Source organism: Cebus imitator, unplaced genomic scaffold (assembly GCF_001604975.1).
Source record: "Cebus imitator isolate Cc_AM_T3 unplaced genomic scaffold, Cebus_imitator-1.0 Scaffold8, whole genome shotgun sequence".
NCBI classification, from domain to species: domain Eukaryota; kingdom Metazoa; phylum Chordata; class Mammalia; order Primates; family Cebidae; genus Cebus; species Cebus imitator.
In genome coordinates this window covers 5983591-6009476 of record NW_016107323.1, presented here as the reverse complement: position 1 = coordinate 6009476, position 25886 = coordinate 5983591, and the positions used below count along the sequence as shown (strand labels likewise).

General features: G+C 45.6%; 1 protein-coding gene across 2 annotated transcripts in view; it reads left to right on the top strand.

Annotated features, from left to right (window-relative positions):
- LOC108313108 (SV2 related protein) overlaps nt 1-25886 on the top strand; it is a 107576-nt gene that overhangs the window by 8344 nt on the left and 73346 nt on the right. For both annotated transcript variants that reach the window (XM_037743158.1, XM_017541419.2), the window contains exon 2: nt 22467-22627. In XM_037743158.1, coding sequence (XP_037599086.1) covers nt 22467-22627 — 161 coding nt within the window. The remainder of the gene's footprint in view (nt 1-22466; nt 22628-25886) is intronic.

Here is a 25886-nt window from a genome sequence, read left to right as displayed (position 1 = left end):
TGCTGGCCTCCTGGGCAAGAATTTCAGCCAGGGCAAGGACGCCAGAGGCAGTGGAACCTCCACAAGAAGCCAGTGGTGTCAGGTGGTGTGTGGTCCATGGGAAAAGTCTCCCTGCAGACACAGATGGTTGGGTGCACCTGCAGTTTCATGCTGGTCAAGCCTGGGTTCCAGAAAAGCAAGAAGGGAGAGTGAGTGAGCTCTTCCTGCTTCCTGCCTCCAGTTTTCCACCCCCACACCTTGAAGACAATATGTTGTGCCCCAAATGTGTTCACAGGAACAAGGTCTTAATAAAAAGCCTCCAATGGGAATAGAATATCAGGAAAAAGCCCATATCTATGATAATTAATGGCAGAAAGGCTGGAGAGTTGGATTCTGTGGTGCTGCTGAACAGGTGAACTTGGTCCTCTCCACGCCTGCTTACGGTCCATGCAGACTGCTGGGGTGGCAGATCTTAGCCTATGACCCCTAGAAGTACCTGTTGCTTTGTAAGTAGAGATATGATAGACTCTTGCATTTAAAAACGGGAAAACATTTCACAAAGTACCATAAATTGTAGTTAATATGTAGAAAAACTTATTCATACTACGTTTCTAAAATAGAAAAGACTTCAGCAGCTGTTTTGTTTTATTCTGTTTTGTTTTATTTTATTTTATTTTTTTTGAGACAATATCTCGCTCTGTTGTCCAGGCTGGTGTGCAGTGGTGCAATCTCAGTTTGGTGCAAACTCCGCCTCCTGGGCTCAAGTGATTCTCCTGCCTCAGTCTCCCGGGTAGCTGGGGTTGCAGGCGCTTGCTGCCATACCCAGCTATTTTTTTATTTTTAGTAGAGTTGGGGTTTCACCTTGTTGGCCAGGCTGGTTTCAAACTCCTGACCCTCGAGTGATCCACCCACCTCACCCTCCCAAAAAGCTGGGATTATGCGAATGAGCCACTGTGCCTGCTCTCAGCTGAGAACTTCTTCAGCTGAGCATTGGAAGGAATTGAGTAAAACAGTAGTTTGCTCCTGTGCTCAGTTTTTCCTCCTCTGGACACTGACGACTTTAGGAGCTGCTTCATTCCAATTGCAATTTCATAAAACATTTCATAAGAAGTATTTTAAGGCAAAGAAAGGCTGTTAATTCTCTCCCTCCCTCAAAACATGATTCTTAATATTCAAAACAATGTTTTGCAGAGTTCTCTTAATCTGAGATTTTTATGGTGTGACTACAGAATCAAAACACAAGGCCCTTTGTATTATTTCACTTAAAATTTAGTATATTTCTGGTGTTTAAATGTTTAAGATTGCTTCCCCACTCAGAAATACATAATATATTGAACATAAAATGTGTTTATTAACCAAATCTCCATAAATAAATATGTATAGAAAATAATTCATCTGTTGTATTTAGGGAATTGTATTCACTGCATGCAAATTATTGTTAGTGTTCTTAACTCAAAGTAGGAGGAAACCGAAACATGATTTTTCTTTTGCATTACTCATTGGTTTTTTCCTTTATTAGTTGGTGGTGTGGGTTGGATCATACATTTTTTAAAAAACTACTTACTTAGGTGTAATCGACATACAAAAAGCTGTACATATTTAATGTATCTTATTGAGTATAATTAATTTTTATTTTTGTGTGTGTGTACTTCCTAAATTTATAATCCTGTGAGTCTGAGAACAGATCTGTTTTTCACTTGTCCTGATTTAATGACAGTTTCCAACATTGTTTTGTTACTACAAGTAGGGATCTATTTTTTTTTTCCACCTTCAATGAAGATAATAAAAATGCACTGGAAGGAGTGGCAGAGTTGGACAATTTGTAACCCTTATAATATAGATGTAATAGGTTGGGAAAGAATCCTCAAAAATGTTTGAACAAGGAAGGAAAGTTTATTGAGAAGCAAGATATTCTTCTCTCCTGACCCCCATTCGTCTCTGGTGGTCAGAGTTGTTCAGTGTAATAAATAATAGACATTTTTTCTTAAAAAAAAAAAAAATAGTGCAGCAGACACTGTTCGTGCCGTCCCTATGGCCCTCGGCATTGCCAGCCACATACATGCCAGGGGCTGGTGCCTTCGAGAGCACCCTCAGTGTATTCATCATGCCTTTTCATTTCCTGTATTTCCTGAAGTATTGAGAGCTGGGGCCTTGCTGATCCTGGAGAGACCGCTGCACCCAGGGTGAGCCAGTTCCTAGAAACAGTAAAGGACTCACCTGCAAGTACACCTTCCATCTGCAAACCAGCCAATCCAAAGCCCATACTCCCAACTACCTCCTTCGTCAGGCTCTTACACTGGGCCACTGTCCAACTGCCCTCATCACCCCAGGGCCATGAACCAGAAAACTAGGAACAGCCCTATGCCCCAGAGCTGAGTAAAATTATTCAAACTATTAATAGCTAATCCTGTCCCTGCTTACCCTGCCTTGCCTTGCCTTTCCCTTGGATGCCACAAATAAAGCTCCTGCCCACATTTTCCCCTAGCTCCTTTGACTTCTTGACTGATCCTGGTGCCTCTCCCTGTATCCCTGCATAGCATGGATTGGCACTTCTTTCTAGGGACCTCTGAGTATCAAAAACTCCTTCCTTCAGGACAGTCATTTCCATATCTGTGTGTCTTAATATATCTGATTAAAGTAAATTTTGTGTCCATTTTAAAATAGCCATGAGGAACGGGAGTTGGTGCATAAATACTACAGCTTCCCCGCCCCTCAGCTGCAGTATCTTTGAAGGGCCTAGTGAGTTTGAGCCCCAGTTACCTTTTGTGGCAACCTGCTCATAAATGCACCATCTGTTGGCTTTTTTCCCTTCCTTATCTCACTTCCCACCCTCTTACCTGTGCTTCTTGGAAGCACCTTCTTAAAAAATGCTTGTACCTGCATTCTTGACTCAGGCTTTGCTTCTAGCAGAACTTAAATGAAGATATTTTCAAAGAATAAGAATGGCATAGAGATCAGTGGGTAAAGGAAGTTTGAAGATTTGTGTACATACTATGATGGTAAAGGAATTAGGACAGTGAAGTGTTCAGGGGATGCACAAATCAGCCACTGGAAGAGAAAAGGAACCCAGCAAAAGACCCATGACACATGGAAACTTGAGACAGAAGTTGCCCTGTAGCTTACTGGGGAAAGGACGGAATATTCTACAAATGGTGTTTGCACAATTGACTATCCATATGCAAAGTAAATACGACTAGATCCCTAGTTCACATCATATCAAAAATAAAAGCCAGTTGATTAAAAATCTCATTGTGAAAGGCAAAACTTTGAAAGTGGGCTGGGCGTGGTGGCTCACGCCTATAATCCCAGCACTTTTGGAGGCCAAGGTGGGTGGATCACGAGGTCAGGAGCTGAGAACAGCCTGGCCAATATGGTGAAACCTCACCTCTACTAAAAATACAAAAATTAGCCGGGCATGGTGGCTTAAGCCTGTAGTTCCAGCTACTCAGGAGGGTGAGGCGGTAGAATCTCTTGAAGCCGGGAGCAGAGGTTGCAGTGAGCCAAGATCATGCCACTGCACTGCAACCTGGGTGACAGAGTGAGACTCTGTCTCAAAAAACAAGAAAACTTTGAAACCATTTATTTATTTATTTATTTATTTATTTATTTATTTTTTGAGACGAGGTTTCACTCTTGTTACCCAGGCTGGAGTGCAATGGCGCGATCTCGGCTCACCGCAACCTCCGCCTCCTGGGTTCAGGCAATTCTCCTGCCTCAACTTCCTGAGTAGCTGGGATTACAGGCACACACCACCATGCCCAGCTAATTTTTTGTAGTTTTAGTAGAGACGGGGTTTCACCATGTTGACCAGGATGGTCTCGATCTCTTGACCTCGTGATCCACCCGCCTCAGCCTCCCAAAGTGCTCCCACATGCTATGCTGGGATTACAGGCTTGAGCCACTGCGCCCGGCTTTTGAAAGCATTTAGAAGGAAACGTAGGGGGATATCATTATGATTGGGGCAGTGTCTTAGTTTGGGCTGCTCTAACAAAATGCCATAGACTGGGTGGCTTAAACAACAAACACTGATTTCTCCCAGTTCTGGAGACTAGATGGCCAAGATCAGGGTGTCAGCATGGTTGGTTCTTGAAGGTGGGCCCACCTCCTGGTTCACAGAGGGCCATCTTCTTGTAGCCTCACATGGCAGAGAGCGAGAAAGACAGGAAGCAACTGTCTTGTATTCCCCCCACCCCCTTTTTTTTTTCCAAGGCTGTCTCACTCTGCTGCTCAGGTTGAAGTGCAATGATGCTAACCCGGCTCACTACAACCTCCGCCTCCCAGGTTCAAGCAGTTCTCCTTCCTCAGCCTCCTGAGTAAATGGGATTACAGGCACCTGCCACCACACACAGCTAATTTTTGTATTTTAGTAGAAATGGGGTTTCACCATGTTGGCCAGGTTGGTCTCGAACTCCTGATCTCGTGATCTGCCTGCCTCAGCCTCCCAAAGTGCTAGGATTACAGACATGAGCCACCTCGCCCAGCCTGATTCTTTTTTTTTTTATTTAAAATTTTACTTTAAGTTCCTGGATATAAGTATAGAACGTGTAGGTTGGTAACATGGGGGATATGTGTGCCATGGTGGTTTGCTGCACCTATTAACCCATCATCTAGGTTTTAAGTCCCACATGCATTAGCTATTTGTCCTAATGATTCTTTAATAATACTCTGAATGATGGCAGTTGGCTCAAGCCTACCAGATTTAGGTCCTGAGTGAGGCTGGGGGCAGGCCTGTACCTTTATTTTTAAATTTATTTAATTTATTTTATTTTATTTATTTATTTATTTATTTTTGAGACAGAGTTTCACTCTTGTTACCCAGGCTGGAGTGCAATGGCNAAAAAAAAAAAAAAAAAAGCTAAGTCTGATTAAAAGTCACAGAACCTGAATTGTGCCAAGGATTTCCTTCTCTCTTAGGGCTGAGTAGTATTCCATTGTGCATATGCCACATTTTCTTTTTCCATTCATCCCCTGATGCACACTTAGGTGGATTCCGTAGGTGATTGTGAATAATGCTGCAATGACTATATGCCCATTGCTGTTGAACTTGTCCCAGGTAAACCCTTTGAGCCTATGTTAAGCCAGGTAAAAAACTGTGTTTGAGTTCTAGGGGAGAAGCTAGAAGCAGGTTAGAAGATGGCTGCACAGAGACACAGGACCAGAGGAGGTGGCAAAGGCACACGTGAGAGTTCCTGCTGGCTCCCATTCCCCTGAGACCTAGTGGGGCCAAAGGGGAGGGAGGATCCCTGGACCAGGAGGAAAGACAGGGCATCATGGTCACCAACTTTAGGCAAAAAGCAGGGACTGATTGTAATAGCCTGGGCATCCTCCAAGGGAACCCCCAAAACCTTTAAAACCTCACACTCAAAGCTGCTCAAACCCCTTCATTTCAAAACTGTTTACATTTTATGCCAGCCAGCTTCACCTCTGAGGAATGTGTGTTTCAAGGACTTCAGGGGAACAGTCTGGGCTGGGTGCAGTGGCTCTCGTCCATAATTCCAGCATTTTGGTGGGGGTCCAAGGCGGAAGGATCGCCTGAGATCAGGAGTTTGAGACAAGCCTGGGCAACATGGTGAAACCCATCCTTACTAAAAATACAAAAATTAGCCAGGTGTGGTGGTGCAGGTGGTCTGTAGTCACAGCTAGTTGGGAGGTGAGGCAGGAGAATCTCTTGAACCCGGGAGGTGGAGGTTGCAGTGGGCAGAGATCGAGCCACTGCACTCCAGCCTGGACAACAGAGCAAGACCCTGCCTCAAAAAAAACAAAACAAAACAAAACACCTCACACTCAAAACTGCTTGCACACCTTCATTTCAAAAATGTTTGCATTTTATACCAGCCAGCTTCGCCTCTGAGGAATGTATGTTTCAATGACTTACGGGGAACGATCTGGGCCGTGTGCAGTGGCTCACGTGTATGATCCCAGCACTTTGGGAGGCCAAAGCGGGAGAATCACTTGATTTGAAGAGTCTGAGATCAGCATGGGCAACATAACGAGACCCCCTCTCTGAAAAATAGTTATCTGGGCATGGTGCCTGTGGTCACAGCTACCTGGGAGGCTGAGGCAGAAGGATCGCTTAAGCCTGGGAGGTCAAGGTTGCAGTGAGCTATGATTGCACCACTGCACTCCAGCCTGGGTGACAAAGTGAGACCCAGTCTGAAAAACAAAACAAAACTAAAACCACAACTGTCTGGAGGCCAAGAAAAGAAAGTCTGCTCGAAAAGAGGCCATTGTTTGGGTGGCCTTGGGTCTTAGGGAGGATTATTCCAGGGCTCACTGGCCTAGACAGTGGCTTTACAGCCCCAGCTAAACTCTTCTCTGGGCTGTCTAAAAGAATTATGCAGATTTGCGGTGAACGTTGAATGACGGTGGGCAATTTATTTAGCTTCCTTGAGACACAAGGGGGTGCCCGGTCAGCTTTGAGGGCATTCTCAGCTCTACAAGCCTCATTCTCAGCTCTCTAGATGAATGTACCTGGCACCAGCCTGGATCATGGCAGTTATTCTGGTATATTTATTAACTTATCTATTTAATTATTATTATTATTTTTTGAGACAGGCCCCCACTCTGTCACCCAGGCTGGAGTACAGTGGCATGATCACGGCTCACTACAGCCTCCAAACTCCTGAGCTCAAGCAATCCTCCTCTCTCAGCTTCCTAAAGTGCTGGGCTTAAAGGTGTGAGCTACCCTGCCTGGCCTGATATAATTATTAATTGCATCTCATTCACCCTTTAATCCAGGGTTTCGCAGCCTCAATACTATTCACGTTTTAGACCAGACAAAATACTTTGCAGTGGGGGGCTGTCCTATGCATTGTAGGATGTTTAGCAGCATTTCTGGCCTCCTCTGCCCACCAGAGGTCACTCTCACTCCCACCAGTTGTGACCATCAAAGCTGTCTCTAGACATTCCTGATGCCCCAGGAGACTAAATTGCCCCAGTTGAAAACCACTGCTCTAGGGCTGGGCGCTGTGGCTCACACCTGTAAGCCCAACACTCTGGGAGGCCAAGGCAGGAAGATCATCTGAGGTCTGGAGTTTGAGACCAGCCTGGCCAACATGGCAAAACCCTGTCTCTACTAAAAATACAAAAATTAGTCAAGACTGGTGGCATACACCTGTAATCCCAGCTACTCAGGAGGCTGAAGGGTGAGAATTTCTTGAACCCGGGAGGCGGACGCTATAGTGAGTGGAGGTCATGCCACTGCACTCCAGCCTGGGTGACAGAGTGAGACTCCATCTAAAAAAAAAAGTTAGAAAGACAAATGACCTTGAAAGTTGCAGCACAGGTCTTTTTGAAAGTCCTCCAATCAGAAGAATAACCCACTCCTCTCTGCTGAGGCCAAGTCAGAGAATGAGTAAGTGTGTGTGTGCTTGACTCAGGCAGGTCTGGTTTTGGGTCCTGACGTTCTGGCTAACTTGGTAGGTGATCTTGGGCAAGTTTCTTATTTTTCTTTAGGCCTCGGTTTTATCATCTGTAAAGTGAGGACAGCAATGGCACTCACCTCCTAGGGCACGAGGTTTCCTTGAGATGATAATAATAATATTCTAATCATCTCATAATGTGCTTAGTGGAGCTACCAGCCCGATAAGGGCTTCATGAATGCTAACTATGATTTTTGCTTTTTGAGACGGAGTCTTGCTCTGCTGCCCAGGCTGGAGTGCAGTGCTGTGAACTTGCCTCACTGCAACCTCTGCCTCCTGGGTTCAAGGGATTCTTCTGCCTCAGCCTCCTGAGTAGCTGGGACTACAGGCATGCACCACCATGCCTGGCTAATGTTTTGTATTTTTAGTAGTGATGGGGTTTCACAATATTGGCCAGGCTGGTCTGGAACTCCTGACCTTGTGATCTGCCCACCTCGGCCTCCCAAAGTGCTGGGATTACAGGCATGAGCCACCACGCCTGGCCGATTTATTTTTTATCATTACCTTTTGTCCAGGATATAAGCTAATGGTCTGCTAACCTAGGAACAAGTTCATTGCTATTCAGGTCGATTGGGGTGGCAGAAAAATGCAAACAAATAAAATCTACAGAGAACTAAAATTTCCATTAATTACAGATGTCTAACACATTCAGAAAGGGAAGGAAACTTAAAGGTCCTCACATCCAACCCCTCACACTCCGTCTCCCCAGTTCAGAGCAGGCAGGCATCAGCTGGTGACTTTCAAACTTCTATGGCTGCCATCAACATTTTATTAAAATTCAGGTTCTTGGGCCCCACTCTGCAGAGATGCAAAAGCATTATTAGGTCTAGAGTATGGCCCAGGAATCAGCATTTTAATCAGTTCCTCAGGGGCGTTCTTGGCTTCAGGTACAGAAGCTTTTGCTAACGGGTCAAAGTCATGGGTTTTCGAGCGACTTGAGCCAGAGTCCTAGTACACAGTATATTATCTAGGAGGCCTGGGACCACTGGTGTAATCTCTCCTAGCTTCAGTTTATTTGTCTAAACTGGATTTTTAGGCCGGGCGCGGTGGCTCAAGCCTGTAATCCCAGCACTTTGGGAGGCCGAGGCGGGTGGATCACAAGGTCAAGAGATCGAAACCATCCTGGTCAACATGGTGAAACCCCGTCTCTACTAAAACTACAAAAAATTAGCTGGGCATGGTGGCGCGTGCCTGTAGTCCCAGCTACTCAGGAGGCTGAGGCAGGAGAATTGCCTGAACCCAGGAGGCGGAGGTTGCGGTGGGCCGAGATCGCGCCATTGCACTCCAGCCTGGGTAACAAGAGCAAAACTCCATCTCAAAAAAAAAAACAAAAAAACTGGATTTTTTTTTTTTTGAGACAAGGTCTTGCTCTGTCACCCTGGCTGGAGTGCAGTGGTACAGTCATAGCTCACTGCAGTCTCAACCTCCTGGGCTCAGGTGATCCTTCCACCTCATCCTCCCCAGTAGCTGAGACCACAGGTGCACACCACCACACTCAGCTAATTTTTTTTAATTTTTTGTAGAGACATGGTCTTGCCATGTTGCCCAGGTTGGTCTCGAACTCCTGGGCTCAGGTGATCCTCCCACCTCAGCCTCCCAAAGTGTTGGGATTACAGGTGTGAGCCACTGTGCCTGGCTGAAAGTAGAGTTATTAATAATACTTGCCTCTTATGATTGTTGAGTGCATTACATAAGATCATTTATAACACTCGGGCTTGGACCTGGCATGCTGAAGTGATGCATAAATATTAAATATCATTACTCCTGAGCCAATCACATGGACAGCTGCCTCTGCTGCAATGCCTCTCATGAGAGGGAGCCCAGAGCCTTCTAAAGCAGCCGTTTTCATCTCTGGACTTCTCTGCCTGATAAGGCTCCTCTTTATATTGAGTTGAGATCTGCTTCCTTCTTTCTTATACCCAGAAGTTCAAGCTCAGTCCTTAGGATTCAAGTTGAGAAGTACCTTCTCTCACAGGTCAGAACCTCAAATATTTGAAGACAGAGGTTCATCTCCTGGGAAGACTTCTCAAATCCTGCAGAGGGAGTGCCCCAGGTCTTGTCTTGAAGGAGACAAAGCAAGTCCATATGTTAGTGACCTTGGCAGTCTCTGCTGCTCCAAGTGCACAGCATCTAACTCCATTTGTTGATAAATTTCAGATTCCAAAGACACCCAAGGCCACATCACCACGGTATCTGGGACAAAGCTGAGGGATGTTGGTTATCAGTGTTTTTGATAGAGTTCCCCAAACAAGATGACCCCTTGTTGCAACCCTGCCTTCCACTGGCAGATGAACCTCCCTGTGAAGATGTCTTCTTGTACTATTTGGAAGAGTTAGGGAGAAAGGGATGAATATGCAGCAAAAGCCTCAGCCCTCCACCTCTGCAACCCCCCTAATCCAAACCACCATCACCTCTTCCCCCACTGGCCACACAGCTTCCTTCCTGGCCTCCCTGACTCCTCTTCAGCCATCTTTTTGTGTTAACCAGGCCTTTGATTGTTTATATTCTGATGCTTTGACATCTTGGAACCTTGCTGACCTGTGGAGGAGCTTGCCCCTCTCAGAGTTAACTAATTCCTAGAGATAGCAAACAGCTCCTCTGCTAACATGTCTTTCCTATACAAACCAACCAGGCCAGAGCCTCATTTCCCTTCAGCTGCCTTCTTTATCCAGCTCCCAGACTCTGGGCCACATCTACCTGCCCTCATCATCCCAGAGCCAGGCATGAGACAATCAAGGACAGCCCCTATGCTCCAGAGATGGACGAACTATTCAAACGAACCGATCCTAAACCTGTGGCCTCTGCCTTGCCCATTTCTTTCCTGGAAACCACAACAAAGGCTCTTGCTCCTGTTCTCCCCGCATTCCCTCTGCCTCCTGACAAATGCTGGGGCTGCTTTGTGTGTGCCCCTCACAGTGTGGTATGGCACTTCTTGGGATCTGTAAGTATGATAGAGTATATCTTGCCAATAGCTTGCATCTCATGATCTTTTGGACTTGCAATACCTTAACAGTGTTAAAACTTATATTTTAAAAACACTTTCTGGGGTGGGCATGGTGGCTCACACCTGTAATCCCAGCACTTTGGGAGGCCAAGGCAGGCAGATCACCTGAGGTCAGGAGTTCAAGACCAGCCTGCCCAACATGGTGAATCCCCATCTCTACTAAAAAAAAAAACAAAAATTAGCCGGGTGTGGTGGCAGGCGCCTGTAGTCTCAGCTACTTGGGAGGCTGAGGCAGGAGAATTGCTTGAATCTGGGAGGAGAAGGTTGCAGTGAGCCAAGATTGTACCATTGCACTCCAGCCTGGAAGACAGAGACAGATTCTGTCTCAAACAAAACAAAACAACAACCCGTTTTCTGCCATTGATTCCTCCTCCTGTGGGAGAATATGCTGAGTGACCGTCTCAAAACTTAACTCTGATCGTCTTCCACCCTCTTACTGCTTCTTGAAACCCCTCCAAGTCCCACTGGTCTTAGGACAACACAGAAAATCCTCACTGTGACTTTGAGGGTTCTGTGTGATCCCAGCTGCCTCTCTGACCTCTAAGGTGGGTCCCTGGTCCCACCTCCAGGCCTTTGCACTAGCTGTTCTCTCTACTCTCCCCCCATTTGTGTGGGAACACCTTTGTCCCCTTGATCTCCCTCAGGGAGGTCTTTTCTGATCACTCCCTTTTTTTCTTTAGGCCTCAGTTTTATCATCTGAAAAGTGGGGACAGCAATGGCACCCGCCTTCTAGGTGGCATAAGTGTTCCTTGGGTGTCATTGCTGTCCCCAGTTGGCACCCTGTTTGCTTCCTCCTCAAGATATATTTCCTTTGCAAATGTATAATGATGTATTTATTTATTTGTATATTAACCACCTCCCCAGCCAGAGCATCCACTTCTCAAGGGCAGGGACCATGTCAATTTCATCCCTCACTAGACCCCAGCACTCAGCACATAGTCAGCCCTCAGTACATGCTTATGGAAATACTGAATGGTCTTGCTAGGCTCTTCCAGATACTATCGATAGATAGACTCCTTTGATCTCCATGGAAACCCTGTGAAGTAGGAATCACCATCTCCATTTTATAGGTGAGGAAACCAAGGCTCAGAAAGGCGAAGCAGCCTCTAGGGTCACACAGCTACTGAGTGGTGTGGGGAGGGGATTCTAACCCAAGTCAGTCTGTTTGCAGAGTTGGGCTCTCTTCTCTACTACGGTGGACCACCTCTCCGTGCAGGACTCTGAATGCCACGCAGGGATAATCACAGCTTAAGCTTCCTTTTCAGCCTGATAGCTTGAACTCTGATAGGCTGAACTCAAGGGATAAAGCTCCAGAAACCCAGATGAAAAGAGAGAAAATTTCCTGTGGCTCACGCCTGTAATCCCAGCACTTTAGGAGGCTGAGGCAGGAGTATCACTGAAGTCAGGAGTTCCAGACCAGCCTGGCCAATGTGGTGAAACTTCATCTCTACTAAAAATACAAAAATTAGCCAGGCATGGTGGCGGATGCCTGTAATCCCAGCTATTCAGGGAGGCTGAGGCAGGAGAATCGCTTGAACCTGGGAGACGGAGCTTGCAGTGAGCCAAAATCGTGCCACTGCACGCCAGCTTGAGCGATAGAGCAAGACTCCATCTTAAATAAATAAATAAAATAAAATACCTGAGTCAGGGGCGGGCATGGTAGCTCATGACTGTAATCCCAACACTTTAAGGATCACTTGAGCTCAGGAGTTTGAGACCAGCCTGGGCAACATAGCAAGACCTTGTCTCTACTAAAATTTTAAAAAGTTAGCTGGGCATAGTGGCGCACAGCTGTAGACCCAGCTGCTTGGGGGGCTGAGGTGCGAGGATTCCTTAAGCCTGGAAAGTTGAGGCTGCAGTGAGCCCAGATCATGCCACTGCACTCCAAGCTTGGGCAACAGAGTAAGACCCTGTCTCAAAAAAATAAATAAATAACAATACCTGAATCAAATCGCAGGCCCTAATTTAAGGTACCGAGGAAAATTCTATGGTGGTACAAACAAGATCTTTAGGTTGACAGCTATTTCCTCAAGTTCTTCTCTTCCTCAAATAGCAAAATTATGTAAAACAAATGTTCCCTGCTATTTTGGTAAATTATACGCTATATATATACATATACAACAAATGGCAAGAAATTGTGAGCCAGCCTGTTTTGAAAAGCCTTCATATATTTAACATATGCCACTGCTATTTTCTTTTTCTTTCATATTACTTTTTTTTCCCCTCAGGAAATCTTGGCTCATATAGTTGATAAATTCTTTTAGGAACCCGACTGATTCAAAATGTAGACTGGCTTTCTGAGTACTGCAGAATTTAATGTCAAAGGTCCCTCTTTATTTCTGTTTTAAAACAAACTTTAATAAACAAAAGTGCCCTCACTTCTTGTGGTTTGCCAGAGAAAAGAAATATGAGCAGGTCCAGATTTAAAACTGCAGGGAGAGGCCGGGTGCGGTGGCTCTCGCATGTAATCTTAGCACTTTGGGAGTCCGAGGTGGGCAGATCACGAGGTCAGGAGTTTGAGACCAGCCTGACCAATATGGTGAAACCCTGTCTCTACTAAAAATACAAAAATTAGCCAGGTGTGGTGGCACGCGCCTGTAATCCCAGCTACTCAGGATGCTGAGGCAGGAGAATCACTTGAACTCGGGAGGCAAAGGTTGCAGTGAGCCAAGATCATATCACTGCACTCCAGCCTGGGTGGCAGAGGGACACTCCATCTCAAATAATAATGATAATAATAAAACTGCAGGGAGGTTGGGCGTGGTGGCTAGCGCCTGTAACTCCAGCACTTTGGGAGGTTGAGGCAGGAGGACCACAAGAGCCCAGGAGTTTGAGACCAGCCTGGACAATATAGTGAGACCCTATCTCTACCAAAAAAAAAAAAAAAAATTGGCTGGATACCGTGGTGCACGCCTGCAGTCCCAGCTACTGTGGAAGCTGAGATAGGAGGATCGCTTGAGCCCAGGAGTTTGAGGGTGCCATGAGCTTTACTGCACTACTGCACTCCAGCCTGGATGACAGAGCAAGAGCCTGTCTCAAAAAATAAATAAAACTGCAGGGAGATAAGTTGTTTTCTCAAAGTTACATCTTACAAGGGTCAGTGGACTCCAAACTCAAGGTAGAGAGGTGACTTGGAGAAGACTGGTTGCAGGAAGCTCCTATTTCCTCGTTGCTCACAATTTTCCTGTTCGTCAAGCTCAGTGAATGCTCACGATCGTCTGCAAGCCGGATGTCACCCCCACTTCACAGACGAAAGCAGAGTGTAGCCATGCTTAGCCACGTGCTGCTCCATCTGCTAGAGCCTGGTCAATAGTCGCTGTTGTTGTTTATGTTTATAGTAAGAGCAGTAGATGCCCAGGTTAAAAGTCTCAAACATTACAGAAGCGTCCAAAATGAATAAGCAAAGAGAATGTGTCTTCCCTCAAAACCTCCTGTTCCCATCCAGTTCTCCTTCCCGAAAGAAACCAGTTAGGCTTCTTACATGTCTTTCTGGAATGCCTATGATTGTCTAAGCATAACTCTTCTAGAACAGTATTTCTCAGACTTGAGCATACATACAAATTGCCTAGAGACTTGTTAAAATGCAGAAGCTGATTCAGTAGGTTTCATACAGGGTCTGAGACTCTGCATTTCTTATTAATTTCTTTTTTTTTTTTTGAGACAGGGTCTTGTTCTGTCACCCAGGCTGGAGTACAGTGGTGGAATCACAGCTCACTGCAAACTCAAACTCCTGGGCTCAAGCAATTCTACCACTTTAGCCTCCTGAGTAGCTGGAACTTCAGGCACACGCTACTATGCCTGGCTAATTTCTGTGTATTTCGTAGAGATGGAGGTCTCGCTTTGTTACCTAGACTGGTCTATAACTCCTGGGGTCAAGCAATTTTCCAGCCTCAGCCTCCCAAAGTGCTGGAATTACAGGTATGAGCCATGACACCTGGTCAAGACTCTGCCTTTCTAACAAGCTCCTAAGGGGTTGCTGAGGCCTCTGGTTCAGGACCACACTTAAGTTTTTCTTTCTTCTTTCTTTCTTTTCTTTCCTTTCTTTCCTTTCTTTCTTTTTGAGATGGAGTTGCACTATGTTGCCCAGGCTGGAGCGCAGTGGTGCCATCTCAGCTCACTACACCTCTGCCTCCCAGGTTCAAGCAATTCTGCCTCAGCCTTCCTAATAGCTGGGATTATAGGCACAAGTCACCATGCACAGCTAATTTTTGTATTTTTAGTAGAGATGAAGTTTTATCATGTTGGCCAGGCTGGCCTCGAAATCCTGATATCAGGTGATCTGTTTGTCTTGACTTCCCAAAGTGCTGGGACTACAGGCTTGAGCCTCTGCATCTGGCCGGGACCACACTTAAGTAGCAAGGATCTAGCTCACAGGACCATATTCTACCGCTTTTTGTTTTTGGAGAAACAGAATCTCACTTCGTTCTCCAAGCTGGTCTTGAACTCCTGGCTTCAAGCAATTCTCCCACTTCTGCCTCCCAAAATTCCAGGATTACAGGCATGAGCCACTCACTGTGCCCAGCCCATTTTACAGCACATTTAATAATAAGCCTCAACAATCTTGCCCTGTTGACCTTTACAGATCAACATGTGTGTATGTATATGTGAATGTGTGTTTGTGTGTGTGTGTGTGTGTTTATTGTGGTAAAATATATGTAACATAAAATTTACCATTGACAATTTGTTTTTTTGAGATGGAGCCTACCTCTGTTACCCAGGCTGGAGTGCAGTGGGGTGATCTCAGCTCACTGCAACCTACCCCTCCTGGGTTCAAGCAACTCTCCTGCCTCAGCCTCCCAAGTAGTTGGATTACAGGAGTGAGCCAACACACCTGGCTAATTTTTGTATGTTTAGTAGAGACAGGGTTTCACCATGTTGGCCAGGCTGGTCTCGAACTCCTGACCTCAAGTGATCTGCCCTCCTAGGCTTCCCAACAAGACCATCAACAATTTTATCCAAAATTAGCTGGGCATGGTGGCGCATGCCTGTAATCCCAGCTACTTGGGAGGCTAAGGCAGGAGAATCACTTGAACCCGGGAGGTGGAGGTTGTGGTGAGCCAAGATCATGCCATTGCACTCCAGCCTGGGCAACAAGAGCAAAACTCTGTCTCAAAAAAAAAAAAATTAAGTGTACAGTTAAAGTGTACATTCACAATGTTGTGCAGCTATCACTACCATCCACCTCCAGAATGTTTTCATCCTCCCCAGCTGTACCTAACTCCCTAGCCTCCCTTCTCCCCAGCCCCTGGTAACCACTATCTTACTTTCTGTTTTTATGTTTTTGTTTTTGTATTTTTTTGAGATAGAGCCTCACCCCACTGCTCGGGCTGGAGTACAGTGGTGCGATCTGGGCTCACTGCAACCTCCGCCTCCCAAGTTCAAGCGATTCTCTTGCCTCAGCCTCCCAAGTAGCTGGCCTTACAGGTGCCCGCCACTATGCCCAGCTAATTTTTTGTATTTTTAGTAGAGATGGGGTTTCACCATCTTGGCCATTCTGGTCTCGAACTCGTGACCTCGTGATTCGCCTGCTTCAGCCTCCCAAAGTGCTGAGATTACAGGCATGATCCACCACACCTGGCCACCAGTATCCTACTTTCTATATCTGTGAATGTAACTGTTCTAGGTCCCCTCGTATAGGTAGAATCCTCATATAGTAGAATCCTCATCTAGGTAGAGTCCTTTTGTGACCGGCTTACATCACTCCACGTAATATCTTCAAGGCTCACCCATGTTGTAGCATGGGTCACAATTTCCTTTCTTTTAGAGCCTGGATAATTTTCTATTGTACGTATTGATGACATCTTGTTTATCCATTCATCTACTGGTGGACCCTGGTTGTTTCTGCCTTTTGGCTATTTTGATACAGGACAACTTAAAAAATGTGTAAACATTTTTATTTATTTATTATTATTATTTTTGGAGGCAGGGTCTAGCTTTGTTGCCCAGGCTGGAGTGCTGTAGTGTGATTGTGGCTCACTTCAGCTTTGACCTCCCAGGCTCAAGTAATCCTCCTACCTCAGCCTCCCAAGTAGCTGGGACCACAGGCCCGCACCACCATGCTCGGCTAATTTTTTTATTTTTGGTAGAGATGAAGGTCTCACTATGTTGCCCAGGCTAGTCTTGAACTCCTGGGCTTGATCAAGTGAGTCTCCCATCTCGGCCTCCCAAAGTGCTGAGTTTGCAGGCATGCGCCACCCTGCATGGCTATGAAAACATTTAAAAAGTGAATATGCTATATCATGTAATCATCCCTGTCCTAATGATCACTTCTAGTGTCCTTGTATCACAGTCAAAGCTGCAAACAGCATGCTAGCACCAGAAGGGACTATAGCAGGGTGGCTGGGACTGGAGACTCTGAAGTCAGATGGCTTTGCCAAAGCCTGGCTTAGCCACTTACTGTGTGACCTTGGGCGAGCTTCCAGCCCCTCTGTGCTCAGTGTCCTCATTTGTAAAATAGGGATAGTGGAAGTGAATATCAAGTACGATAATCCATAAGGCACTGAGCTCTGGACCGCGACACATGGCAAACTAACGGTCCATATCAGCTGTTCTTTATTATTATTATTATTATTTTTGACAGAGTTCGCCATGTCGCCCAGGCTGGAGTGCAGTGGCACAATCTCAGCTCACTGCACCCTCCACCTCCTGGGTTCTAGCAATTCTCCTGCCTCAGCTTCCCGTGTAGCTGAGATTACAGGCGCCCGCCACTGTACCCGGCTAATTTTTGTATTTTTAGTAGAGATGGGATTTTACTATGTTGGCCAAGCTGGGTTGAAACTCCTGACCTCAAATGATCTGCTTGCATGCTCAGCCTCCCAAAGTGCTGGGATTATAGGCGTGAGCTACCGTGCCCAGCCCCAAATCAGCTGTTATTCGTTTCATAAGCAATTGCCTACTTGTTTCCATGTCTGTAATGAATTGCCAGCAGAACAAAGCCGGTGGGAGCACAGAACATTTAAAAATTGTGAAAGATATCACAAATTACCTTCTAAAGGGTTGCAGTGGTCACTGTTAGTCCCCAGAAGGAAGTAGGAAGCCGTGGACGGTCCTTGTGGAGAAGATGTGATAAAAGGAGTATTCAAGGACGATGATCAGGCCACACAGCGATTTCTTTCTGTGATATCCTCAGAGTCAAGGGTGCTGATCCATTGACTTTGACTTCATCCCTAAAGATTAATTGACAATGCACATAAACGTTCATGTTCTTCTTTCCTCGGAGAATTTGCTATGTGTCCATCTTCTGTGAATACCTTAGGGGACTGTTTATGTTTTAAATTTTGGGGTTGCTGCTTTGGGGGCTGTGGGTTCTACTCATTTGTAGTTTTCTCTCAGTAGCCGATTTCACACCACAGCTCACTTAGTGGGTTCCAGATGTGAAATGTCACCCCCACCATAAGCCTTTCCCAGCACCCAGTTTACTTTATTTGCAGCATGTCTTTTTTTAAAAATATATATTTTATTGCACTTTAGGTTGTGGGGTACATGTGAAGAACATGCAGGATTGTTGCATAGGTACATACATGGCAATGTGGTTTGCTGCCTCCATCCCCATCACCTATATCTGGCATTTCTCCCCATGTTATCCGTCCCCAGCTTCCCTACTCCCCGTTGTCCCTCCCCTGTCCCCCACAACAGACCCCAGTGTGTGATGCTCCCCTCCCTGTGTCCGTGTGTTCTCACTGTTCAATACCCGCTTATAAGTGAGAACCATGCGGTGTTTGGTTTTCTGTTCTTGTGTCAGTTTGCTGAGAATGATGGTTTCCAGATTCATCCATGTCTCTACAAAGGACACAAAGTCATCGTTTTTTATGGCTGCATAGTATTCTGTGGTGTATATGTGCCACATTTTCCCTGTCCAGTCTATCATCGCTGGGCATTTGGGTTGGTTCCAGGTCTTTGCTATTGTAAACAGTGCCATTTGCAGCATGTCTTACAATGTGCCAACCATCTATATAGTGATGTCCATATATACTCGTTATTTTTCTTTTTAAAATTCTTATCACCTCCTGGTAGACTACGAGCACTGCAGAAAGGCTTTGAAGTCTGGTGACCTTTGTGATCCCAGCAGCACCTTTGGGCCTGACACAAAGCAGGTGCTCATTCAATATCTGTTGAATAAGGGATTCCAGTAACATCCGTGGCAGTGCTAAGAGTTAAGGATTTTCGTGTTTTATTTTTTAAGATGGAAGAATACACATAACGTAAACTTTACCATTTTAACCTCCCCCCCTTAGAGATGGGGTCTTGTGGCCGGGTACTGTGGCTCACACCTGTAATCCTCACACTTTGGGAAGCCGAGGCAAGTGGATCGCCTGAGGTCAGGAGTTCAAGACCAGCCTGGCCAACATGGTGAACCCTGTCTCTACTGAAAGTATAAAAATTAGCCGGACGTGGTGGTGCCTGCCTGTAATCCCAGCTACTCCAGAGGCTGAGGCAGGAGAATCTCTTGAACCCGGGAGGTGGAGGTTGTGGTGAGCCTGGGTGATGCAGTGAGACTCCGTATCAAAAAATAAAAGATGGGGTCTCGCTATGTTACCCAAGCTGATCTTGAAGTCCTGGCCTCAAGCAGTTCTCTTGCTTTAGCTTATCCCCCTAGCTAGGATTACAGACATGCGCACCACCCCACCCCCACCACCATGCTGGCTCTATTTTAACCATTTTATTTATTTTATATTTTTATAAAATAAATATATATTTTATATTTTTTAACCATTTTATTTATTTTATATTTTATATAAAAATATAAAAATATTTTATATTTTTATTTATTTTATATTTATTTATTTTATATATTTTCATTTTAGCCATCAATGAAAGTGTGCAATTTTACAAGGCTGCACAACCCTCACCTCTCTCTAGTCCCAGAGCATTTTCATCACCCCAAAAGGAGACCCCACACCCATTAAGCTATGAATCCCCATTCCCTGGCAGCCACTCATGTTTTCTGTTTCTATGAATTCTTGACACTTCATGTAAGTGGATTCATATCTACGTGAACTTTGTGACATTTTAAAATGTGAAACACCTGTGAATATGTGGTGACATGTGGCGATGGAGACATGGTGGCTTCAACTGATTTGGGGACGAATGTCGGCGATTTCACATGGTTCGACCTAATAGCCGTGTTTAATCCTTTAGTTTGACAGCAGAAAGAAAGACATTTGTCTCATTGTTATGTGTGTGATTTTATATGCTCGAAATGTCTCAAAATAAAGTATCTTCATGAAAAAAAATAGAGTGAATGGGAAGCAATGGAAGAGTTCGAAGAGATGGTGCCCTCTCATTGGCCAGAAATACAAGATTTTAAGCCAGATAGACCTGGGGTTCAAACCTGGCTCCGTGCCTGTTCAGCTATGGGGCTGTGGGTAAGCCATGTGACTTCTGGGGTCTCAGTGTTCTTGTCTGTAAAATGGTATTAATAATACCAACTTCAGAGGTGCTGTGTGGATCGAGTGCACAGAAAACAGCGGGAACTTGCACAGAGCACAGACTTGATGCTATTAGAGCGTGACCGTGGTAGATGGGGTGAAATGTTAGCACTGAGCTTCAAACCCCGCCCGTCTGTCTGCCAACCCTGTGCTGGGGCCTGCATTTCCAGCCAAGATGAGCTTGACAGCTCAGGTTTTCCCAGCCCAGCCTTGCCAAGAAATGGAATTTCAGGTGTTTACAAAATGGCTGTGATTTAATCTGTCTTTCCTCTTCTAGAACTTGACAAGCAGGGTATGTTCCCTGCGCTTCTGAAATCCAGAGATTTACCCTTTCTATGCCAGTGCCACAGTTATTTCTTTGGTGAAATACATGGCATGATGCAGTCGTTAATAATAATAGCAGTATTTTGTACTTAAATATCTCTTTTGTTGTTAACCTTTTACAAACATGGATCAAATGTACAGTCTATCTGCTCAAATACTACCTCTGCTATTCATGCCCATGTAACTCCAGACTTTTTTCTCTTTCTTTCTTTTTCTTTAACAAAGAAACAAAATAACCCAGGATCTTGCTCTGTCACCCAGGCTGGAGTGCAGTGGTGTAATCTTGGCTCACTGCAACCTCCACCTCCCGGCTCAAGCAATCCTCCCACCTCAGCCTCCCAAGTAGCCGGGACCACAGGCACATGCCACCATGCCTGGCTAATTTTTACATTTTTTGTAGAGATGGGGTTTCGCCACATCACTCAGGTTTGTCTTGAACTCCTGGACTCAAGTGATCCTTTCGCTTCAGCCTCCCAAAGTATGGGGATTACAGGCGTGAGTGACCATGCCCAGCCAGACTTTTTTCTTTTTCTTTTTCCTCCCTCCCTCCCTCTACTTCCTTCTTTCCTTCCTGCCTGCCTACCTGCATTCCTTCCTTCCTTCCCTCTTTTTTTCTTTCTTCCTTCTATTTTTTCTTTGTTTCTTTCTTTTTATTTTTCTGATAGGGTCTCTCTCTGTTGCCCAGGCCGGAGTATAGTAGCAGGATCATGGCTCACTGCAGCCTCAACCTTCTGTGCTCAAGCGATCCTCCCACCTCAGCCTCCCAAGTAGTTGGGACCACAGGCATCCACCACCATGCCCAGCTAATTTTTTTATTTTTATTTTTCAAAGAGACAGTATCTCACTATGTTGCCCTGACTGGTCTTGAATTCCTGTGCTCAAGCAATCCTCCCACCTTGGCCTCCCAAAATGCTGGGATTATAGGCACGAGCCACCACACCCAGCACCCCAGACTTGCTTCAAAAAGTCTATAAGGACTCAAAGCCATGATAGAAAGGACTTGCACATCGGTATCACTATCCCCTTGAGAGACTGTGAGGTCAGAGCACATGTGCAAGGTGAGACACGTCTTCAGGAGAGCAAGAAGTCCAAACTGAAGGGGCCCGGGTGGTCCTAGAGGCGGTGGAGCTGGATGATGGGGCAGATGTGCCCAAGGAGTTTGCCAACCCCATTGATGGTGACAGGGCCATGCAGTTGGAGAATCAGCCTGGGCCACGGTCAAGGTTGCTTCCCCAGCAGGCAATTTCAGTGCTATAGCCCCAAAACCCACCCCAAGGCTGGCAGACAGCACGAGTTTGGGAGTGAGAAAGTTGGAAGGAGACAGGTAATTTTGTCCCCGAGTCCCAGATGAAGAAACTGTTGCCCAGAGAAATCAAAGCTTCTTCCAGAGCAGCAAGAAACAGCATAGTTTGCAGGAACATACTGCATAAGAGTGGGGCCCATGGGGTCTCAAACTCAAATGCCTGCGGGGCCTGGCAAACAGGACCACATGCCAAGTGAGAGGAACACAGAGTATGTGCAAGGATAAGGGCAAAAGACCCTTAGGGCTGGAGATAATCCAGAGAAGAGGAGACAGTGGCCAGCTGTGGAGGGCATGACCCGTCTAAAACGGGGGTTGGTGGGGGGCCGGGGCCACCACTGCCCAGACCTAGCACAATTCCAGTGCAGGAATGTGGGCTCCAGATAGCTAGGTATTCTACTTTTGCAAGAGACATTGGGACTCTGGCTTTTTATGTGAATTTTTCCAATTTAAACATTTTGGCACCAGGCATGATGGCTCACACCTGTAATTCCAGCACTTTAAAAGGCTGAGGGAGGATCACTTGAGCCCAGGAGTCTGAGACCAGCCTGGGCAACATAGTGAGAGCCTGTCTCTATTTTTAAAAATGGTATCCACTTTAACCTTTTTAAAATATGGTATGAGAAACTTTTGTGGGCCTAATGTGACCTTTAGATGACCAAAATGTTAGATATAGACAGATGAGTCTAAATTCTGAAACAAATGTACTCACAAACAGTATTCTGACTTAATACAAAGATATCCTCAATCACATAACCTACTATGTGAATAGGAAACCCAGGAATTGTGCAGTGCCCAATCTGCCCAACTGCACATGGCAGTCCTGATACTGTAACTCTTGAAGTTATTAGTCTTCCCAACCCAGTCCAACTCAATAGAAATGCGAACCCTCATCCATCAACTCTCCAAACCATGAGAAGTCTTTCACCTGTCTTGGGCACTACAGCTGTCCAGCAAGGCCATCTAGGGGAAGCTTTAGCCATCTTGACCAGATTTGCTCTGTTCTCTAGGGTTGTGAAATTCCGTCGTACAGGCGAGAGTGCAAGGTCAGAGGACGACACGGCTTCAGGAGAGCATGAAGTCCAGATTGAAGGGGTCCGCGTGGGCCTAGAGGCTGTGGAGCTGGATGATGGGGCAGCTGTGCCCAAGGAGTTTGCCAATCCCACCGATGGTGAGAGGGCCCTGCAGTGGGGAATCAGCCTGGGCCACAGTCAAGGTTGCCCCTCAGCAGGCAGTTTCAGAGGGGTCTTGTGAAGGGGCAGTTGGGAGGGCCCCGAGGGGTCTTGTGAAGGGGCAGTTGGGAGGGCCCAGAGGGCCAAGGGGTGGAGCTGGAAGTGGGGGCTGAGCCTCCATGGCTTACTTCAGCAGGCAAGGTTACATCATAATCCCTGCCAGTCAGCACCGCTGCATAACACTTGGCTGAGAATGGCACTAACAATGACAATGATGATGACAAAGATGATGATGGAGATGATGATGGTGGTGGTGATCATGATAGTAATGATGACGATGGTGATGATCACAGTGATGAAGATGGTGATGATAAGGATGGCAATGGTGATGATGATGATAGTGCTGATGAAGATGGTGATGATGAGATGATAGTGATGATGGTGGTGGTGGTGATGATGGTACTGATGATGATGGTGATAGTGATGATGATGGTGATGATCACAGTGATGAAGATGGTGATAAGGATAGCAAAGGTGATGATGATAATAAAGATGGTGATGATGAGATGATAGTGATGATCGTGGTGGTGATGATGATGGTGATGATGATGATGATGATGAGGGTGATAGTGATGATGATGGTGATGATCATAGCTATGAAGATGGTGATGATAAGAATGGCAATGGTGATGATGATGATAGTGATGATGACAATGGTAATGATGAGATGATGGTAGTGATGCTGGTGGTGATGATGAAGATAATGATGGTGGTGATGATGATAGTGTTGATGAAGATGGTGATGGTGATGATGATGATAGTGGTGATGATGATGAAGATGATGGTGGTGGTGATGATGAAGATGGTGGTGGTGATGATGAAGATGGTGATGGTGATGATGATGGTAGTGATGATGGTGATGAAGATGATGATAGTGGTGATGATGAAGATGATCGTGGTAGTGATGGTTGTGATGATGGTAGTGATGATGGCGATGATGTTGATGACGGTGGTGGTGATGGTAGTGATGATGGTGTTGATGATGAAGATAATGATGATGGTGGTTTTGTTGCTGAAGATGATGATAATGGTGATGATGAAGATGATGGTGGTGGCGATGATGATGGTGGTGGTGGTGGTGGTGATGATGATGATGATGGTGGTGGTGATGGTATTGATGAAAATGATGAAGATGATGGTGGTGATGATGAACATGATGATAGTGATGATAGTGGTGGCGATGATGGTGATGATGAAGATGATGGTGATGATGAAGATGATGGTGGTGGTGATGGTAGTGATGATGGTGTTGATGATGAAGATGATGATGATGGTAGTTGTGTTGCTGAAGATGATGATGATGGTGATGATGATGATGACGGTGGTGATGATGATATGGTTGTGGTGATGATAGTGGTGGTGATGATGATTGTGGTAATGATGACGGTGATAGTGATGATGGTTGGGATGACAGTGTAATGACAATGGTGGTGATGATGTTGGTTATGATGATAGTGTGATGGTAATGGTGACACTGATGATGGTATGCGAGCAGCTAACATTGGCTGAGGATTTACTCTGTGCCAGGCACCGCTCTAACCAGTTTACATGTTTTATCCATTTAATCCTCACAACAGTTCCAATTGGATCTATTACCAACATCCTCCCCATTTTGCAGGTGAGGAAACTGAAGCACAGAAGGGTTAAAGTATCTTGCTGAAGGTTATACAGCTAGGAATTAGCCAATTTGGATTTACACCCAGGAAATCTGGCCTCAGAGCCCACATTCTTACCCATGACCTTGTGCTACCTCTGAGGCAGTGCTGTGGGACCTGTTCTCCAACTTCCCTCACTTCTTAATGCTGTTGGATAAAAACATTCTATGAATTCCTGTAAAGACTCAGATTCCAAATCTAAGAAATGTCTAATGATTTGAACCCCAGGCCTGTTGTTGGCAAAGATAAGGTGGCAATGATGGGGGACAGAGGCAAGCTGAGGCTTTACTCTCAGGCTGATCTGGGCTCGACTCCCAACTCTACAACGTGCCACCTGTGTGACACAGGGCAAGCTCATGTCCTCCTCTGTAAAATGGGGCTAATACTAGGCCTTAACTCATAGGGTTGTGATGGGTATTACATGAAATAATGCACATCTAGCTTTTGGCACAGTGCCTGGCAGATAGTAAGCACTCAGTAAGTGCCCCACAATAGTGTTACTACTGTTCTTCCTATGGATGATTTTTTTTGTTTTTTGCTGGAGAAAACCACAACCTGCTAATGTGATCAACACCAACTCACACATCTAGAGAAAATTATGATTGACCTACAAGGCCCATCGTTGAAATTCCAAAAAGATGACAACTCCCAGCAGGGGCTGATGAGATCCTCGGAGGTCGCTCATGGGGCAACCCAGCATCCTCCTTTAGTATTTTTATTTTTTTCACATGGAGACTCACTCTGTCACCCAGGCTAGAGTGCAGTGGTGCAGTCTTGGCTCACTGCAACCTCTGCCTCCCAGGTTCAAGCGATTCTCCTATCTCAGCCTCCTGAGTGGCTGGGACTATGGGCATGTGCCACCACACCTGGCTAATTTTTGTATTTCTAGTAGAAATACAAAACACATCATTCCATCTGAGTGAGGATGGAAACTCCTAGTAGAGACAGGGTTTCGCCCTGTTGGCCAGGATGGTCTCAAATTCCTGACCTCAGGTGATCCACTTGCCTCAGCCTCCCAAAGTGCTGGGATTTCAGGTGTGAGCTTCTGTACCCAGCTGTATTTTTAATTAACTATTCATTTTTAAATTATTATGGCTTTGCAAAAAAAAATTTCAAATATAGTACAGACAGTTCTCACATACCCTTCACCCAGCCTCCCATAATGTTAACAACTAAAAAACAATTGTTAAAACTAAAAAGATTAACGTTGGTGTGCTACTGTTAGCTCAACCCCAGACTTTATGTGGATTTCACCAGTCATTGCAGCTGTGCTGCTTCCAGATATAATCCAGCACAGCACATTGGGTTTAGTGTTTCAGTTTAGTTTAGTTTTGTTTTTTGAATTTTTTTTTTTAACAGAATCTTGTTCTGTCACCCAGGCTGGAGTGCAGTGGTGTGATAACAGCTCACTGCAGCCTTGAAACCTCCCTGGCTTAGGCCGTTCTCTTGCCTCAGCCTCCCAGGTAGCTAGGACCATAGGTGGGAGCCACCACTCACTGCTATTTTTAAAAAAAAATTTTTAGTCTCATTATGCTGCCCAGGC